This window comes from Arachis hypogaea, chromosome 2 (genome assembly GCF_003086295.3).
Source record: "Arachis hypogaea cultivar Tifrunner chromosome 2, arahy.Tifrunner.gnm2.J5K5, whole genome shotgun sequence".
NCBI classification, from domain to species: domain Eukaryota; kingdom Viridiplantae; phylum Streptophyta; class Magnoliopsida; order Fabales; family Fabaceae; genus Arachis; species Arachis hypogaea.
Window position 1 is genome coordinate 101872666 of NC_092037.1, and position 21856 is coordinate 101894521.

Below are 21856 nucleotides of genomic sequence, written 5' to 3' on the forward strand. Positions count from 1 at the left end.
ATTAATTACCACATGGGAAATTATTATTGCAACCCTAGATAGCTATGAATGAATGAATGGCATAGTATTACTAATAGGGAAGCAGGGGAATTATGCTTTATCAACTAGAAACAGTAACTATATTGATGAGAATAATTAATGAGATGAGTAGTGATGCTTCATGTTTTATATTTTAGGGTTCAATAATAATAATGCTTCATTCTTCATTGTTTAAAGGGATTGATATGCCATTTGCTAATTAATGCTTTGAGATATGTTAATTGCTCTCTATCCAAAAAGAACAGAGAAATAGTGTATATATCATCTTTTTGTTGAAGTCAACTCATTTTAATATAATATTATTGGAGAGGATGAGAGAACATTTACTTAATTTATATGTCACACTTTATCATTTATTTTATGTCAAATCATACAATCACCTTTAAATTTACCCTGTGAACAATAAATTAAATATAACTTCGTGCACAGTAATATTTGTTATATATTATTTTTTTATGAATAATAGATTAAAGAGAATATAAGTTAGACTTTCAAAAAAATACACTTTATTGTTATCTAACAGACTAAGGACTAATCTATCGCATATCTTAACTCTATTTGAGAGTCTGACCAAAAGATTGTTGTACACACAAGACAGAATTTAAATTTCTAATATTTGTTTAAAATTTAAACAGACGAGTGAACTGACTACTCGATCAACCTATATTGATTAAAAAATACACTATTGCAGTCTTGGATATCTCATCTATGTTGAGAGGGTTTTTTTTTTTTGTTCAAAATTTCCTTTTTGGTCTGGCATTTTTTGTTCAAGATGATTAGACCTCACCTTTATGCTATAAGTTGTATTTGGGCTTTTACCAAAAATTAAATGTCATGACAAATTATTAGGTTTTTGTTTTGTACACAACCATGTCTATACCAATATACCTATTCATTATTGGTAATACATACCGAAGAAAAAACATTATTTGTTATCAGATATAGTTTTGTTTAAATTGGATTCGTCTAATAATTAGTTTATTAGTTCATTTAAACAAGTGTTGAAAATTCGAATATCGTTTTGCGCTTATAGTAATCTATTGACTACCAACAAATTTTTAAATGAAATTCAAATTTACAACGAATTAATTTTTTATCTATCAGGTGAAAGAATACCAACAACAAAAAAAAAATAATTTGTGCAACAATATTCTCCTTTTCAAAATGTGAACTCAAGATTTTAATATATCAATATTCTAAATATATTAAAATGGACAATTTTCTACTCTAGCTCTTAGTCTCTTTCTGAATAACCATGTGTTTTTCCGGTTATTTATTTCTTGAAGTATATTCGGAAAGATATATGGATATTCCAACAAAATAAATAACGATCTTGTTGAGATTATGTTAATTAACATAGAATTTCCAAAGTCTTTGTTTACATGATACGTAACATGATCTTAAATACAATATTTTACAGTCTTTTTGTACATGTGCTATTGCTACTTAAGCTAATCAAGTAACTAATTAAAAAAAAATAACTAACACAAACTATCACTATATAAAAGAATTATATTTTAGCGACGGTTAAAACCGTGGCTAATATACATTAATAAATATATAAAATTAATTTTTAATTAGTTAATATTAGTCAGTATTTTTTTATCATAAAATTAATTTTTTAACTCTAAGTTTTTTTATAATCTGTTATTTAAAATTTAAATTTAAAAATAAAAAATAATTGATATTAACTGAAAATTAATTAATTTCCTAGTTATATTCATTATAACTTATTTAAAAATGATAAATTATTACATAACCTAATACTTTGGAATAAATCATATTCCTGTTTTATTTTGGTATATTTATATTTAAATAAATGGTCATTTATACTTATAAAAGATAAAAACGCTGACATATGTATTCATATTAAATCGAAACTAAACTTATACCCACGCAAGATGCCTTCCGTGTGACAAAAGTACCCTGCATGTCACTCCAATCCTCCAAAGATAAGGTACTTTTGTCACATGGAAGGCATCTCGCATTGGTACAAGTTTAATTTCGATTTAGTGTGGGTACATATGTCAGTATTTTCATCTTTTATGGATACAAAGGGTCATTTATTCCTTATATTTTATTAATCTCCTTGCATTAAAAGTTAGGGTTTAATTTACAGCAAAAGAAGAACATCATCGTTGGCATTGATTGGCATGCATCACATAATGTTATGTGTGCGTGGAAGAGAAGCAAAGAATAGTAACCCAATGAGGATTATTGATCTTTGCTGTAAGATTATCCAACTCATTTCACCATTTTTTTTTTCAAATTGGAAATTGCTTGACGCCATTGCAATCACACACCCTCCACACAAATTAAACTCAATTTTCAGTTACATTATTTTATTAATTTGATGATACCTTGTATCACTAATACAAGACTACTACAACCTTATATATATACATACAAATTGAAGAGAAAGAATTGGTTAAACAAAATGGAAGGCCAAAACAACAAAATGATTAGGAATAATAATTCTCTTCTCCTTCAATTATTTTCCTTCCTTTTATTATTATTCCCACAGATCATAAAATCACAGGAGAAATCTTTTTCTCGCCAACCTTCTGGTCAATTTATTTTCACTCCTCATGAACGCTCAGATTCTGAACCTCAACAGGTTGGTTTTAATTTATTGTTAAAATCATAAACGATAATTAATCAACATTTCATGTGTCTCTCCAATTTCATGCATTTTTTTTGCTCCCTTGGGTGAGAATTATAGTTTTTAGTACTTTATGCATGTATGTATATCAATTTTTGACATGTGTTACTATATTAATTGTGTAAGTTTGTTAAATTTTTTCTATCTCTTACCTCTTGGCAAAAGTTTGCATATGTCAAAAGATTGATTTATATGTCTAAAGTAAGAAGTGTATTTCCAGTTAGGATCGGATTTTTTTTATATAAATAAATAATATATAAAATTGATTTTTTATAATATATATATAAGTTATATATATAAGTTATAATTTATAGATTATGTTTCTATTATTTGAGCTAACTCATGAGCTTTCGTTGAACCAAACTTGAACTTATAAAATAAGCTCGATTATTAATAAGGCGAGTCGTGAATCAAGCTTAATTTTTTTTAGTTGAACTTGAACTTAATTTAGCTCGACTCAGTTTGCCTCACTTCTAGTCTAATTATAGCTGTTGTCTTATTTCCCATCAAATTAAATAAGATTTTGATTGATTGTGAAGTCATAAATATATCAACATGAGAAATCAATATGTCTCTTCTTTTTTTTTAATAAATATGGACTTTACACAATACATTAAATATTTTTATTTTATTTTTTATTATAATATTTCATAAAAGTGAGAGGATGAAGACAGTATTCTAATGAATAATGTTTAAATAAAATTAATCAAATTACGTATTTTTCAAATTTTAATTAAAAGACCGAAAATATTTTTTTTTCCGTTTTAAAATAACTGTCTCTTTTACTTTTTAGGTTTATTTAAAAATTAGTGTATCTAAATAATAAACATTGATTTTTTAATAAAATTCAAAAGTGGAAACAACAGTTATTTTAAAACAGATAGAGTATTTAAATAGTCAAAAGTATTGGTAAACTATATGAAAGAGCAAGGATACTAAAAGATTACAATAGTATTCTTAGTATAGGCTTGAATCTAGGCAAATAAAAACCCTAATTGAACAAAACAAGAGCAATACACTTTTTATACACTTTAACAATTTATGAACAAACCAAACTTGAATAAGAACCCTAATTATTCATCATATTGTGATATTGATATATGTTGTAGGTTCACATATCATTGGTGGGGAAAGATCACATGAGAGTGTCATGGGTAACAGAAGACAAGCATGCAAGATCAGTGGTGGAGTATGGAACAAAACAAGGAGGAGAATATGAAGCAAAATCAAAGGGGGAACACACTTCATACAATTATTTCATGTACCAATCAGGGAAGATCCACCATGTGGTTATTGGGCCTTTGAAGCCCAATACCAATTACTTCTATAGGTGTGGTGGTTTGGGCCCTGAGTTTTCCTTCAAGACTCCTCCACTCAATTTCCCCATTGAATTTGCGGTTGTAGGTAATTTAATTGCTTCATCCACACATTAATTTGTTTTTGAATCGTGTTATTTGTATTTTATTAGATCATAAAATTATTTTTACAAATTTAAATTTTTATAGAGAGATATATAAATAATTTTAAGAAAATAATTTTTTATTCTTTTATTTATCAATTTGATTTCATAGGAAATAATAATTTTGTTTTGTATGGAATTTTTTAACATCTTCTTTATTTTTAACATGGATAATTGTTAATATAACAATTAAGCCTTTTTTTCTTTATTCGGAGATCAAGCACTTAAATATTCCATTATCAAGTAAAGCTCCTAAATTTGTTCCCTCTAAAAAATAGTTAAGCTCCTAAGTAGCTAAGAAACTTCTTTTGTTTTGTTTTTTTTTTTTGAAAAAAAGGTTTTACGATAATTCTTAATCATTTAGATTCCTTAGAAGGGAGGTGATCAATGTCTGCTTAAATCCAAAGCAAATTAAGGTGGCCTTGGCATTTCAGAAAGGTCACTAGCTAGGACATAGGATATGGTCATCAAAGAATAATAACACTTTAAAGGCTTTAAGGTATTTGTCAGATCATAAAATTAGATGCGGCAAGTACTATATATTACATACAATAATCAACTACTATAGTCATATATAAGTTTAATCCATTTAAATAAATATCATAAATTCAAATATTATCTTATATATACAATAATTTATTAATTAAACTTTTAAATAAAATTTAACTCTACAAAAAATTAGTCATTAATTTACTAAGTTCGAGATATGCTGGTGAAAAAAAATCTATATGCTACTATTTTTGTCTAAGATAATGATTCATTTAGATAAATTAATATAAATTTAATTTTAATATACTATTAGTAATTTTATATACGTATTCAATCACGTAATGTCACATCAGTAAAAATAATTATATTTTATATTGACTGCGTGAATGATCATAAAGAAACATATTATATGAGAGTGTAAAATGTATAAAAATTAACCTCAATTAATATATTATAAATTATTTCAAATGTTTAACATTTTTTTAAAAGAAAATAACTTGGATTGAGTAACATTGAGAACAAAATATTTTCGTGCATGATGTAGGTGACTTGGGACAAACAGAATGGACAGCATCAACCTTAAAACATGTTAACAGCAAAGACTATGATGTGTTTTTATTACCGGGTGACCTATCCTATGCTGACACACAGCAACCACTATGGGACTCCTTCGGTCGCCTGGTGGAACCATACGCCAGCCAGAGACCATGGATGGTCACTCAAGGCAACCACGAAGTTGAGATCTTACCGATTACCGAGCCAACCGGTTTCAAGGCCTACAACTCCCGATGGCCCAATCCCCACAAAGAAAGTGGGTCCAACTCAAACCTCTACTATTCCTTTGAGGTATCTGGGACCCATATTATTATGTTGGGGTCATACACTGATTTTGATGACCAATCAGAGCAGTACACGTGGCTTGTAGATGACTTGGGGAAGGTTGATAGGAAGAGGACTCCATGGGTGGTTGTGTTGTTGCATGCACCTTGGTATAACACCAATGAAGCACATCAAGGTGAAGGTGAAAGCATGAGAAAATCCATGGAGGTCTTGCTTTTTGAGGCTCGTGTTGACTTGGTCTTTGCTGGCCATGTTCATGCATATGAACGCTTTGTAAGTCATAATAATCATACATATATTTCATATGCTCAAAACTCAGGTGAAGTCGACTTCAGATCAGGTAAAGTTGATATTTAAGAGTCGTTAGATGATTTGATTGATTTGACTAAATTTTTATCCAACGGCTCTTAGATATAACTTTATGTAAAGTCGACTTCATCTGAATTTTTACCATGTTATTTCAATATAATCAAAATAAATATAATTTTTGTAATTTTTTTTAATTATTAGTTAACAATAGTCAAACTTTTTATTATTATAAACTTATTTTTTAAATACAATTTACTAATATTAACAAAAAAAGAGTAAGCTCTTTAGTTAAACTCATATAATATTTATTTAGTAGGAAAGAATGTTTTAAAATGAGAAATTAATAAAATAAGAAGTTACTCACCATTAAATTTGTGATTTTTATTATGCGAGATTCATACAATCTTGACTCAAAGATGATATGATAATTAGAGTCTTATTTTTTTATTTTACTAATTTTTTCGAAGGAGCTTGATTCTATATATATTAATACCATAAAAAATTTTGTTGAAATGCCTTTAAATTATGTTTGGGTTATTATTTGTTTACAGACTAGGGTTTATGACAATAATGCGGATCCATGTGGTCCAATGTACGTGACAATTGGAGATGGAGGAAATCGTGAAGGACTTGCATTATCGTGAGATATTGGCTACTACTCTTGATTAATTAATAAGTTAATTTTCCGTAATTTCAAATGATTATTTTTATAGGGTTGTTAATTAATTGTGATTTTTGATGGAATATAATACAGGTATAAGAAACCGGTAAGTCCACTCTCATTGTATAGGGAAGCAAGCTTTGGTCATGGAAGGTTGAGAATAGTGAACGAAACACATGCACACTGGTCATGGCACCGCAACAATGATTCTGATGCTTTTGTAGCTGATGATGTTTGGATTCAGAGCTTAATTAGCTTTAAAGAATGTTGGAACACACAACAACATCACCTTGTTGCTCATCAAGAGCTATGAAAAGATATATACACATAAGAGTAATTAATTTTAATTCTCTTAATTGTATTATACACAGCTAGCTAGGACTTAATTTATTATGTGTATTTTGTATATACACATCCATTTTCCTTCAATAATCAAACTTAGCTTGTATAACTTTCCATATTTCTTTTTTTCTTTTTTATTCTAGCAATACATAGTTTAGAATTGAAGAATAATCCTACCATCCTTGTGTGCCCCAACTAACACAATTTCTTCCTTTTTTTTTCTTTTTGGGATAAGTAGAAGAGTTCTCCTTTCTCAATCATTTGAAAAATTAATGTATTTCAAGTATTTTTACATTTTTTTTCAATAATTCAAAAAATAAAAAAGACACTTTTTTTGTGCTAATATAAAAAAGAAAACATTAGATTCAAAAAAAAGGAAATACAAAAATAGGTCAATCATAAAAACAAATAAAAAAAAATCTACACATACATCAAAAAATCATAAAAAGTTCAAATCAGATAGTATGAAATTTCTACATAAAAAGAGTCATCAAGACATCATATTTGATGACATTTCTTCATGTTCTTAAACTCTAACTAAATATCTCATATTTTTATTATTCCTCTTCACTTGATCAAATTGACTCAAAAATTTTGACTATTGGTAACTGATTACAAATTAATTTTTAAAAAATTTATATTTATTTTGATTATGTTCAAATAACATTGCCAATTTATTACCATCAGTCAAATTTTTGCTATATTGGGAAAGGGGAGCACTAACCCACCAAGCCCAAGCCCAACAACATTTTCTCTCTAAACTTCTTTGTTCAATCCAACATTGACCGCTAACATAGTTGTGAATCGTATTGTATCATAAATCATAATTAACAAGGATATAAAAGTGATGAAAAAAACAAGCCACTTGCGTGCAAATAGCCAAATATGATAACTTCACTTTCGCATTCATTATAGAAAGCAACACAAAACGCTCCACTGGGCTTTTGCCCACTTGTAGACCCAACAACAAAACCACCAAATTCTCATTTTCAACTACCTTTTTAATCCCTAAAGATGGTGGTAGTAGTGGTGGATGAAACTACAATCTTTCATTCATTTTTTTTCTTGCTTTTCACACTTTACAAAAGCTAATACCACATAAATAACCTATGACTTATTCAACCTTTCTAGTCGAGACAGCCAAGCAAGCAAAGCAACCAAACTGCTATTATTATAATATTAAAATTTAATAATAACAACAAAGATAAGATCATTACATCATAATCATATTTTTTTATAGTACATCCCGACAAATCTCTCAGTTGCACCGGATGTCCAGGTGGACGGCCACGATTAACTCATCTAAGAAGGACTTACTCAACAATAACCATCTGCTTTGTGTAGGCCCATACGTCTGATCCAACGGCTGAGAAACAATTCCCATATTTCCCATCAGATCCTATCGAGTTTCTCCGCCTTGATCACGGGGTTGGCACGTGCTATCTCCTCCCTTCCCACCGTCTTAAAATCGAAAGCGCACGCGTGTTTTTCCGGGTACCTGTGGGCCCCGCAGAACGTGACACCGCACCTGCACTTGAACCCGGTCAACCCGACTCGTTTACGGCATGTAGCGCAACGGTTCGGCTGAATCGGAGCTCCGGGATTCGAGCTGGTCGTTACAGAAACCGTTACGGAGCTCGAAGCTTCTAGCTCAACCGGTTGAGGGACAAAGAATTCGACGGCGGCTGGCGTTGGCGCCGGAGAAGACGACGTGGACGGTGACGGAGATGGAAAGGCGGCGACGGAGGAGGTTGCGGTGGCTGTGGCGGTGGAGAGAGCGTTCTCGATCGTAGATTTTGCGGATTCTTGTTCTCTGAAGCATTTGGAGCAGAGATTCATGGTGGCTGAGCTACCGAAAAACCCGCAGTTGTTGACACAGAGCCTGTGACCTTCAGGAGCTTGGCATGGATGTTCTTCCGCCATGGTTACGTTTCTAGATCTGAGCTTGAGCTTTTCGAATTTCTGCTTTTTCTTGTTTTTTTCTGTTTTAATTTTTTCCTCGTCTCCTTTCTTTGATGAGAAAATTCACAATCAGAACCGCTGTGAATGTTTTGAACCTGATCGGAATTTACAGAAGTTCATAAGAAACGTTAGCTATCTAAAATTTAGATTCAGAAAAAAATTGAAAAATCTTATTGAGATTCAGAGACTAGAAATATGATTTTGGTTATGGAGTGTTGGAAATATCTTGAAGATGAAGGAAATTTATAGAGAGAATTGAAGAGGAAAAACAATTGAAAACGTTGAGTTAGTTTGGATTCCGAGAAAATCGAATGGAAAAAATTGGAAAGATAGTTAAGAGTTATAACGAAAAAATACGGTATAAAAAAACTGGAAAAAACAAATACAAGTTGCAAAAACCATATACGGTTTTTTCTTTTTGGGTTATTTTTGAAAATTTTGTGGCCCGTAACCAAATACAGAAAATAAAGAGAACAAAAAACGATATAAATTTAAGAAAAAAGGGAAATTGCGATACCTGGTTGTGGTTTTGTTTGGGAAGAGGTTGAGAATTGAGGTTGAGAATGTGGAGAAAGAGAAGGGAGAAGGAGAAGATAATAAGAATGGTGTGAGAAAGAATCTTAATGGAGAAGGATTATTATTAACCGAGTGGGAAAAGGATTATGAGAGAAGGAGGAAGAAACGGCGAAACTAGACAAAATTGTAATAATTATTTTTAATTTATTAGTGTTAGTATTATTTAATTCTGTTTATATGATGTAGAGACTAGAGAGAATGGTTGATCTTATCAAAATAAAAGAAATGATAAAATAAAAGAAATGGTTGATGATGCTGAGGTGAAGAAAATATGCATTATTAGCAATTTTTTTAATTATACAGTGTAAAAAAAAATATTTTTATTTGAAAGAAAGGGACAGGCTGGTTGTGGTGGTGCTCAATATGGATTTGGTCGCCACTTCAGCAACTTTTTTCTGATTCACAATTTTCTTTTTCTTCTTATTTTGGTTTCTAGAATAAATTCTGCTTTTCTTTATATGCTAATTTTTTTAAAGATGGGTAAAAGTTATAAAATTAATAAAAAATATGATTCTCAGATTTTATAACAATTGAGTTATAGATTTTGTAAATATATAAATTGAAGAATCTGATTTTTGTTAAAATTTAGTGAAACATAAATTTAAAAATCAAATTTAAATACTTATAAAAATTAAAAATTTAAAACCATAAATTTAAAAGTTAAATTTGTGTACTAAAAAAAATCTGATTTTATAATTTGTTGATATTCAATACACATCATGATAAAATATATCAAATTCTAAAATAGCTGAAAAACACAATTCATAGTTCAATATTAAAATTGAAAAGTAGTGTTCTTTATACATATATGACTTTTTTTGGTACAGAGTTAAAAAAGAAAAAGTATATAATTAATTAAGTATTTGAATAATTAATTCATTATTATAACAAATATATTCTCATTGTTCAAAGTAATTTGGAACACAGAAACAAATGGAAGTGGTTGCAGCGTGTCCGTGTCTGCCGCGTAGAGAGGCTGCGATAACGAAAGGAATACCAGTTACTATTACTCTGATGGTTCTTAGTTATTTATTTTTGTTTAAAATATTATCTTTCTAGACATAACTCATTTTATTCATACAAAATTAATTTCAAATATGTAATTATTATGAAAATTTCCAGATCATAGTTACTATTATAAATTTAATTTTAATACATGTCATTTATCCTTTATATTAATTATCTGTATAAAAATATTTTATACTGCTAATACATTAAAATTAAATTTTACTATTATATAATGTCTATGAGTATATTTAGACTTAGTTTAATAAAATTTTTATTTTTTAAAAATAACTTATAAAAATTATTTTTTAAAAGATGACTTTTTAAAAAGTGTAGCATCTATATTTAATGAATTAAATTAAAAATAATTTTTAATAAACACAAATAACAAGCTAACAACAATTATATTTGGTAAAATAGTTTTAAAATTTAAAAATATTATAAAAAACATAAATTTAAGCATTAAATTTTAAAAATTAATTAATATATAAGATTAGACTTTTAAATTTTAAAAAGTACAAGCTAATTTTAAAAAATTTTATCTTAAATACTTTTAAAAATATCTTAATTTTTTAAAAATAAAAAATATAAATACATAAATTTTTTATTTATTAAATACAAAATAAAAAATTTATACTTTTTAAAAATATAAACATCTTTTTAAAAAATGTTACTAAACCAAATCTTAACTTTGTTTGGTTTGGTGGGTGAGAGTGAATTGTCAAGAAGAAATGGAAGTGTAAGGAGGTTGAGGTTCGATGAATACTGCTGTTGTTAAAGGGAACCACGGCTTTGGGTTTAGTTGTGCTTAGCTGGAAGAACGGAACCACATCAAATGCATCCACTTGAGGTAGTGACCCACACCTGTTTCTAACATAGTGTCTATTTCTCCTATTTTTATAAATAAATACCTCTATTATTTTTTAAATTTATTAAAAATTTATCATATAGAAAAATCTTAGATAATTAATATTTTTATTTTTATCTTATATTTAAATTAATACTAATAAATTCTTTTTATTTTTTTATACTAAAATCTTTTATTGTGTAATTTGACAGCAAAATTACTTTTAGTTAATTAGTTCTAATGGATTCTGATTATTTATATTTTCATATTACACCTTTTTAATATAGATTTATGTAAAAACATTACGATTATATAAAAAACAAAAGATGTTTTTGAGATAGATTTAATTAATTTATTAGTTTCTATAATTTTATTGATTTTTTTTATATCTTTACAGTTTAAAAATTTTAAATTAAATTTTTTATATTAGATAAAATTTATAAAATAAATAATAATTCTAGATACTTATTTCATATTATTTTATAATTTTTTATAGTTTATTTTATATCAAACACAAAAATAAATATTTCAAAAATTTTTATTTTTAACAAAAAATAATTAAAAAATATTAAATTGGAAATTTTTAATTTAATAAAAAATTTAATTACAAATTTTTAAATATAAAATTTAAACTAAAAATTTAATAAAAATATAAAAATCAGAATAATTAAACCTTTTGAATATTCATAAACAAAAAATATAATATAAAAAAGTTTTTAAATATACAAGTACATCAATATTTTAGTAAATTTTAATTATTGATCTTAATTATATATATTATATATTTTTTTATAATTAAAATTAATAATTAAAAATGACTGAAACATCAGTATATCATAGATTTTAAAATTTTCTTATAATATAATTTAATCCCAAGTGTTTTATAAAAGAAATAAAAAATTATATTAATATGATCAACTATGATGCATATCATGATGATCCATGTGTCATGTGTGAGGGATGAAGATGGATCATGGGCTTTGGAATTGAAAGGGAACCGCACCTTGTGACTCGTGTTGTGTTCTTTCTGTGGGCTGGGGTCGGCCACCGTCTCCTAAACTTTGCCGCACCCTGTCTTCCATACCACCATGTCATTTCATATGCTTTCATTTTTCTTCCAGAAATAGCATGTTCATGTATTTGTCATCCAATAGCAATTTGACAAATTGTGTTGTCACTATTTAAAAAAAAAATCTCCACGTATGATATATAATTATTTAACACAATATATATGATGGGTTAAGTTAGTACTTTTTTATTAAATGATCATGTGAAGTTTCTTTAATCTGATTACAAATAATTCAACGGAAGGTCTTTTTTTTTTAATTGCAAAAATATATTTTTAACTTCATTACGAGATGAATTGTTTTTTAACACGATCTTTGCTTCTGTTTTTTTTTTTAATAAAATATTATTAATTTTCAAAAAAATATTTTTTTACAAAAAATACATTTATATATTTAAAATTTAATAAAAATACTTTATTTTTTATATTTTTTTTTACTCAAATTAATCCAAACCAATACTAACTAAGTACATGCAACTATATGAAGGGTGGTACAAAAGTTCTACATTAAGCCATTCAACTATGGTTATGTGAAACGAATCCTATTAATCGGTTTAATCGGATTAATTAATTCAAGCAAAATTTGATAGGTAATAAATTGGAATACTCAGTTAAAGAACCAATTAATTTGACCAAATCGGTATTTTTTAAGCGATTAACTGGTTTAAAATAATAAAACAATATATATAATTTTATTATATTCGATTCAATTTAAATTAAATTTTTAATTCTATTAATTCAATGATCGATTTGATTAAGAATTTTGATTCAAATACATAATTAACCTATTTCGCAAGGCATACTTCTTTGCACTAGCTTCATGTCAAATTGGCCAATTCTAATATAAAAACTTGTGAATTCTGTTAACCATGTCATTTTCTTAATATTTTTAAGTTTGTAATTTAAAAAATACAAATATATATATATATATATATGACCATAGTTGTCAAAATTGTATAACTAGAACCGTGAAATAAACTCATAATTATATCAACTAGTCTCCATTTTTAATCATACATTTTAGAATTAAATTGAAAGGTGAACTTAGAAATAATCTTTATAATTATACAAAATTACTTCTGGGTTTGTAGAGAAGAAAATTAGTCAAACAAAAAATTGAAGTCTTCAAAAAGCTTTAGGATATTTATGATTTTTTCCTTCAAACATGTTTACCAAATACACTCTATGAATATCTAAACGTAAGAATAACTAAAAAAAAAATTATAAATTACCAAAACATTTTATTTGAATTAAGGCTAATCTATTTTTTTTTTTCTTTTCGTTGCCCTGAAAAAGTTAGCCATCCAGCAAAACCCTAATTAAAAAATTCAAATACAATTAAAAACTGTTAAACGATATAACAAGTTTAATTAAATCATCATAATATCAACTTCAACTCAATTGTGAGTATTCATTCATCTTAAAAAAATGAACAAAGATTAAAAACTAAACTAAAGTGAATTTGACATATCATGCTACAATGATTTCTAATCGACTCGAATGAGTTGTTTGAAGATTTCAGTGTAAGCGTTGAAAACAAATCTATCTTTAGCTGCAGTTCTATGCAATTTATTGTACTTGCAAAAATACCTCAAATCTTCTAAAGTGCAAAACCCTATGAACTCACCTAACCAAAGAAACAACCAATTAATGGAGTGATCCTTCCAACTTCCAATAACAGGCTTCACACTTTTTTCTTGGCCGCAGAATTTGCATGCAATCGGATTCGGATTCATCCACTCTTTTGGACAGCGACTATGCATGGAAGCTCTGTGATCCTTCAAGAACTTTCCATGCTCTGTAGCCTTTTTCTTTAAATCGAACTCCATTTCGAATTTTTTGCGACAGCTTCCACATTGAACGTCTCCTTTGATTGTTAAGATCTTGTTTTGTTTCAGATATTGGAGTGTGTGGACTTTCGCCGGACGATCAGTGGCCCATGGAAAGGGAGGAGTGATGACTATGTCAAGGTCATCGACGAAGGCCGGTGCCGGTGGTGGTTGTGGTGGTGATGAAAGCTCTGGATCCTGTGAATGATTGGAAGAAGGTGAAGATTGGAATAATGGTCCGGTAGGGAAGAGAGGGAGTGTCTGCAATTCTCTGATTTCTGGATCTTGAGGCTCTGGATTGGGCTTCGGTTTCACATTGCGGCGGTGGTGGTAGTTGGTGGAGGCTGATGAAGGTTGATCCTTTCTCTTGTTCTCCATTGTTTTGGAATTCTTTGATTGTTCTTGAGTTTTCTATGAACTTTTTTTTTTATGATTTTGAGTTTGCAGAGAATGACGGTGTCTAATTTAAAGTAATTAATTTGAAAATTGAAATTTGAACTCTAAAATCGTTTGTAACAACTTTTTAAATTTTAATTTAAAAGGATAAAATGAATAGAATAAGATTAATTACATTTAGTCAATGAATTATAATTCAAATGACATAGTTTTCGCATATTTATTTAAGAGGTTGCGGATTCGAGTCTCCTATTTTAGTAAAAAAATGATTAATTATATTTAGTTATATATGTTATTATTCATACAAAGCGGGTAATAGTAATAAATAATACATTAACTAGATAAATTAGATTTATAAGTTATGCTTTAACAATTAAGTTGGCGTATCTTTTGTAAATTATATCATAACTGTACATTATTATCTAATTATTTAAAATTTAAGTAGTCTAAAAAGATAGAATTAATTAAATAAGTCAATCAATTTAAATTGATTTATTGGTTAGTTCATTTTAAATAGATATCAATAATTTGAATTCAAATCTAAATAATATTAAACAATTATATAATGACAACAAATTTTGTATTTAATTTTTTAAATATAAATATTAAGAGATAAGACTTATTTTTTTTTTATTAAAACATGCGTATGTTACCGATATCATAAAGCAGGTGGATGTTACAAGGTGGATGTTACAATACTCCCTTGATGTTTGGAGTTTTAAAACTCCATATAATTTTAACAAAAAAAACATTATTAAAATTTAAAATTTAATTTACTTTGCGTTGATTTAAGTTAACATTTAATGCATACTGACGAAATCAATAAACAATTAATATTTTTTTTTTGAAAAACTACAAATATATTAATTACAACTTATAAAATATATTTTTAATAAATAATAATTATAATTATTATAAAAAATTTAATATACTCTATTAGTATATAAGTTATTTAATTAGTTAATAAAATCTATTTAATTAATAATTTTATATTTTATTTATTTTAATTATTTATTTAAAATTATAATTTATTTCATAAAATTTATTTAATATACTATCTTTTTTTGTTCATTAAAAATAATGAATTTGTTTACTGACAAACTTATTCCTATTTCTATACAATTTGAATCGTATTCGTATATTTTTTTATTAATCTAATTTTATTCACATATTTTAATTTTAAATTTTTAAAATTTTTTATTTAAAATTTAGATAGATATAATTTAAATTAATAATTTAATTTAATAAAAATAAATATATTCGTATTATTTTTATTATCTTAAGCAAAAAATATCTCTAACTATATTTTTTAGATAAGATTTATTAATCTTTTCAGATATTATGTATTTATATATACACTCTAATATTATTAATTTGAAAGATTACATATATCTATCTCTTTTGTTGAAATATTTAAAAATCATGTTTAATCGTTTTAAAAAAATAATATGAGAACATTTATTTAAAATAAGATGAATATATTTATTTAAAATTTAATTTATTCATATTAATTTTAAAATAATATGAATATGTTTGTTTAAATAAAAAAATTTTAGAATAATAAGAGTATTATATCTTTTTAATTCTTTTAAATTTTTATTTTTATCATAATTTTATAATAATTTAATATTAATTTAAAAATAAAATAAATTTAAATTAAAACAAAAAATTTAATCCAAATAGAATTTAATGTTAATTTTTTTCTCTTTCCTTAATAATTAAATGATGATTCTTCTCTCTCTTCTTAATTAAAGAATACTAAAACTACAAATACGTTAACTTTTGTTTAACTCTTTAAAAAGAGTTTTAATACTCCAAACCTTCCAGGAGTATTGAATCAGGCGCCTCAATTTTGTTTGGTAAAATAGCTTTTAAAATTTAAAAATACTATAATAGACATAAATGCAAACATTAAATTTGAAAATTAGTTAACATATGAGGTTATATTAGACTTTTAAATTTTGAAAAGCACAAGCCAACTTTGAAAAGCTCTATTCTAGGTGCTTTCAAAAGTACCCCGATCTTTTAAAAGCTGCAAGCACAAGCACATGATCTTTTTGATTTACCAAACACAAAATGAAGAGCTTGAACTTTTAAAAGGTACAAGCACATCTTCAAAAAGCTTTACCAAACCAAGCCTATGTCAATTGAGTTTGGGCTTTGGCAAAGAATAATAAAGATAGAAATTAAGATATCGTGGAATAATTACTCAATATAATATCTGCATGCATATTTGGTGCATGTATACTATTTTTTATGCGTTGCTATAATGTCAAACATGATTTAGATTTTTTTTATCTACAAATAAAATAATTTAAATTATAAATATTAATAATAATTTATATTTCATCGTGTATATATAGAGCTAATAATATATACTCGGTATTTAATACGAATCAATTTATTTTTAGTAGGGTTGTTTATCCGAACCGCTACAAATAAGATGTCGTGCGGTGTAAATATTTTATGAATTTTTTTTAATGATTTTGAGTTTTTGAAAAATGAATGTGTCTAATTTAAAGTAACTAATTTAAAATTTAATTTAAACTCTAAATTCATTTGTAACAACTTTTTAAATTTCAATTTGAAAAGATAAAATGAATAAAACAATTAGTTATTTTTAGTTATATATGTTATTATTCATACAAATCGAATAAAATAGTAATAAATAATACATTAACTAGATAAATTATAGAGTATATTTTAACAATTAAGTTAGCGTATCTTTTGTAAAGATAATTTTGTCAGAATTATTATCTAAACCAATTATATCTTAACTGAAAATTGGTATCTAATTATTTAAATATTAAATTAAGTCTAAAAAATAGAAATAATCAAATAAGTCAAATAATTTGAATTGATTTATTAGTTAGTTCACTTTAAATAAATACCAATAATTTGAATTTAAATCTAATGATATTAGACAGTTATATGATGATAATAAATTTTGTGTCTAAATTATTTAAATATAAATGTTAAGAGATAAGAATTACTTTTTTATAAAAATTAAAACGTGTGTATTTTAATTTTTACAGAATCATAAAGCGCATCATAATAAAGATAGAAATTAAGTTTGGGCTTTAGAAAGAATAATAAAGATAGAAATTAAGATATCTTGGAATAATTACTCAATATAATAATATCTGCATGAATATTTGGTGCATATATAATGTCAAACATGGTTATCGTTTAGATTTTTTTATCTACAAATAAAATAATTTAAATTATAATTATTTGATTATTTATTAATAATATTAATAATAATAAGAATTAATAATTCATATTTCGTGGTATATCAATAGGCAATAGTCTTTCTTAATGCTTTTGAAATTCGGTTTCGAGTAACTGCAGCTGCATCAACCACCATGGATCCTCAACCAGCGGTCCCCACAGCCCCAACAACTACCGCCCCAACCGCTGCCGAACCCTCGCCGCCGCAACCTCCTCAACCATCACCATCACCATCACCATCACCATCACCATCACCATCACCACCACCACAATCACAACCTCCACCTTCTCCTTCTCCTTCTTCGTCTCTCCCTCCATCTTCTCCTTCAGCTCCCCCAAATCCAAACCCTAGCTCCGTACAAATCCCAACAAAACCTCCAACCCCTCGCACCATCCCCAGCCCCTCCTCAACCTCGCCACCCTCCTCCTTCCTTCAGCCGCAACCCGCCACCGCAACCGCCGCAGCAGCATCAGCCTCACTCTCACTTCTCGTCACTCCCTCCATATTCCTCTGCCGCTGCTCCTCCTCCTTCGCAATCCTCTGCCTCTCCGTCCGTTTCTGCCGCTCCGCGTGGCGGCATGGCGATCGGTGTGCCCGCACACCACCAGAGCCCTTCCCCTCCGCCATTCTCCTCTTCCTTTGGTCAGCATTTCGGTGGTTTGGGCCGAACCGAAGTTGGCATCGGAGAATCTGCCTCCAATAATGCATCTTCTCAGGTATAGGCCCCAATTTTCCCCCCAACTGTTTGGAAATTTTGGTGTAGAATCTTCGTGAAATCAATGCTGGTTTATTGATTTTATAGGCACATAACTAGTTATAGTTAGCTTGTTAGTTATTAACCGAACAGTTAAAGGATTGGTTGAGTAGTTAGTACTTAGTATTGAGTGGTAGTTGAATAGAACAACTTTGAATACACTAGTCACTGGCAAGATCAAAACTCGTAAGTGTAGTCCTCAATAATTAGAGACAGTATCGTATTAACCCTGTTTAAGGGCTAATGTATTTGGTTATTTGGTAGTTAAACACTCAAAAGGATTGATTCAACCTCTTTGTAGAAAAACAATCAAACTTAGAATGGGAAATAGTCACTGGATATAGATTGGGGAGTTTAGTTGGATAAATTTCACAAAAGTAGAATTAGGAAACAATGAGCTCTTGCTTTTCTGGGAGCATATAGAGTTGCTTGAGCTTGAGTTCCTGCATTTTACTTATATTAAAAGATTCTTTTCCCCTTTCCGTATTTAGGAAGTTGATCTAAATGTGCCCCATTCTGTTTCACTAGTTGTTTGAAATGTTTAGGTGAGAGTGAATGAGACCACCAATGCAAGGAATGGGAATGTTGGGTTCGCTTGGATCCGGATCACAAATGCGGCCAGGTGGGATACCTGCACATCAACATAGACCTGTTCAATCATCTCTCAGACCACCACCCCCTGCACAGAATAGTCCAACTACTGTTTCGCAAGTTAGTCTTTGCTTTTTCGCTACATTCCTCTGCAACTTTGTAAAAGTAAATTTTATGACTTTGAGCATGCTTGTATGCTTTTCGCTTATTTGTTTTGGTAGTTTTTGCTTTTTCTAGTCAGAGAGATAGTGGCAACGGGTTTTGAGGAGTGTGATATGTTTCAAAATATAAGCAACTGATTGATATTTTACTACAGTGATTTGTGAGTGTGCGTATAGCTATATATTAAGAATAAGAATATCTCTTTTAGCTGTTTCAACTCATGTTATTTAAGAGGATTTCTCACTTCATATGTCTTCTGTTGCAATGCCTGAGCTTTGTATGTAAACATACAGAAAAATAATGTTGGTCAGTGATTTTGCAATTTGTCATGTTTTCTTTAGAGCTTCCAAGGGCATGGACTTATAAGAACCTCATCAGTGGGAACACCTGCAACACCATCTCCAAGTGTACCTCAAAGTATGTAGTCACTTAATCAGCCGTGGTTGTCATCTGGACCACAGGGGAAGCCTCCTTTGCCGACCTCTTCTTATAGGCAGCACCCGCAGCAAGTAAACCCACCAGCATCCTTGCAGCAAAGGGCCCACATTCCTCAGCAGCAGCAGTCTACACCAACAGCATCACAGGCGCAACCATCTTTGCCATCTAATCAACCACAGGAGCATTTTGGGCAACAAGTTCCCGCATCAAGGGCTCCACACGTCCCTCAGCAGCAGCAGGTTACAAGGCTACAGGTCCCAGGAAATCAGAAACCTTCAACTCTTGTGGCTGCTCAATCCGCTGCAGCTCAACCAGGAATTCAAAGTAGATTAGCTACTGTGGATACTGATGAACCTTGTAATAGTGTTCTCAGCAAAAGAAGCATCCATGAGCTAGTAAGTCAGGTCTGCAATGCTTCTCTATTTTGTTCAGCGGATAAGTCAAAATTTGAATTACGGAATGCAATATGGCACAAGGCAGTTCAATTTTGATAATTTTACTATAAATCTGTTTGGCTGTCCAATCCCTAGTTTCATGAATGTGTTACTTTTGTTTCCTATATTTACACTTCTACTTTATTGGCAGGTCGATCCAGCCGAGAAGTTGGATCCTGATGTCGCAGACATTCTTGTCGATATTGCAGAAAATTTTCTAGAGTCTGTGAGTAAATTACCTTTAACTCAATTGTGTTCAGTGAACTGTTGGAAAACTTTGTCCAAATTTTTGCAATTCAATAAAATTTGTTAAGTCTATCTGTTATTATTGATTTATTTATTTATTTATTGTTCTTTGGTTTCTCTATAAAGCTGATTTTTTCATCTCATTTACTTGAACCAGGAGTTGTACAAGATTTCTACGATATATGCATATGAAAGTAGATCAGATATTTGGTTTTGCATTACATATTTATAGAAATAAACTAACCACACAAGCAATCTTGTCTTTTTCAGATGATCCATTTATCTTGATTCATTTCCCTCTCCTTAATACTAGTTTTATGGTTTGGACTAATGATTTTCTATCCTTTCAATAGATAACAAAATCTGGTTGCTCGCTAGCTAAGCATCGGAAATCAACAACTTTGGAAGCAAAAGACATACTTTTACATCTAGGTTAGTGATTAGAAATTTTTTTCTTGCTCAGAGTTTGGTTTCAGCACATTTCACATTTAACTCCGCATCTTCGTCTTTGTAGAGAAAACTTGGAATATGACACTTCCTGGAATAATTATCCTTCTTTTGCAGGTTGCAAGTGATATTCACAAGGAGCGACTAGCGGCTGTAAGTGTTTTTTCTTTCTTTCACTTTAATCTAGTAATTATATTTTTTACCTGTTAGATGAATAGTTGTGATTATTATTATAATTATTTTTTTTTTATTTGTTATATGTTCAACAGATGAAGAAATCAATGGTAGCAGCGGAGGCAGCACATGCTAGGGGCTCTGCTGGCAAAGCATCTGGTGGCGCAAAGGGTAGCCAGGCAAAGACACCCTTGAATGCCCTTGGCTCTCCCAACCCTAAAAACTGACGAGAGGTGCAGAGTGTTTATGTATTACAAAATCAAGGAGAAACCCCTTCGGAAAGGTAACTAAAATTTATATTGAATTGAACCAAGCAGGTTTTCTTGTGTGCATTGTAGTCACAAATGACGTTTATAATCATTATTATCTTGCCACTTGAATTGTAGTTCTAGGAATGCTTTAAAGGGGTTCTACACTTTTACTCAACCAAAATTATGGCAAGAAAAGTGTTGCTTTTTATTTCTTTGATCATGAGGAACACCATGAACTTTGAAGCATTTGAGTATTTCCAATTCCCCATCTTTTGTAAAAAAGATTTGTTCCCGTTGAATTCATGTCTTGGATCTAATTTTTGTAATTTTGTTCCAAGTGTCTTGCTCCAAGAAGCGTCGCAAAAGCTAAACTCTAAAGTCTAAAACCTAAACCGTAAATCATTCGCTACTCTTCCACCTCATGGAATCAAATCATCACAAAAGTTTATTTTATAGTATTTATTTATTTGATTTATTTCCTTTTTGTAAGCATCATATGCCCCCAAAAAGAATCTAGAAACATTTCACAACATTTGTTACCTAAAATGCTCATCATCCACTCTCCCACTTCATGGCATCAAATTATCACAAGAGTAAAAAAAAAAAAAAGATTTCTTCTAACTTGTAGTAAGCATTTCCCCATCT

At 28.9% G+C, this 21856-nt stretch overlaps 4 protein-coding genes across 4 annotated transcripts; 2 read left to right on the forward strand and 2 right to left on the reverse strand.

The window, feature by feature from the left end:
- The first annotated feature begins 2280 nt into the window (after positions 1-2280).
- Positions 2281-6910, forward strand: LOC112758672 (purple acid phosphatase 22-like). Its single transcript, XM_025807396.3, has 5 exons — positions 2281-2656; positions 3811-4105; positions 5194-5762; positions 6350-6438; positions 6553-6910. Exons 1-5 carry the CDS (start codon positions 2393-2395, stop codon positions 6770-6772), a joined length of 1437 nt encoding a protein of 478 aa, XP_025663181.2. The 5' UTR covers positions 2281-2392; the 3' UTR covers positions 6773-6910.
- A 767-nt stretch (positions 6911-7677) lies between these two features.
- Positions 7678-9426, reverse strand: LOC112758681 (zinc finger A20 and AN1 domain-containing stress-associated protein 4-like). Its single transcript, XM_025807404.2, has 2 exons — positions 9281-9426; positions 7678-8858 (listed from the first exon to the last, which is right to left on the reverse strand). Exon 2 carries the CDS (start codon positions 8722-8724, stop codon positions 8194-8196), a length of 531 nt encoding a protein of 176 aa, XP_025663189.1. The 5' UTR covers positions 8725-8858; positions 9281-9426; the 3' UTR covers positions 7678-8193.
- Positions 9427-13744: 4318 nt separating this feature from the next.
- On the reverse strand, positions 13745-14464 carry LOC112729981 (uncharacterized). Its single transcript, XM_025780108.1, has one exon. The coding sequence runs from the start codon at positions 14462-14464 to the stop codon at positions 13745-13747; it is 720 nt and encodes a 239-aa protein (XP_025635893.1).
- Positions 14465-19044: 4580 nt separating this feature from the next.
- On the forward strand, positions 19045-21537 carry LOC112758693 (transcription initiation factor TFIID subunit 12). Its single transcript, XM_029290471.1, has 6 exons — positions 19045-19179; positions 19647-20063; positions 20245-20319; positions 20693-20771; positions 20854-20939; positions 21056-21537. Exons 1-6 carry the CDS (start codon positions 19045-19047, stop codon positions 21185-21187), a joined length of 924 nt encoding a protein of 307 aa, XP_029146304.1. The 3' UTR covers positions 21188-21537.
- The last annotated feature ends 319 nt before the right edge of the window (positions 21538-21856 follow it).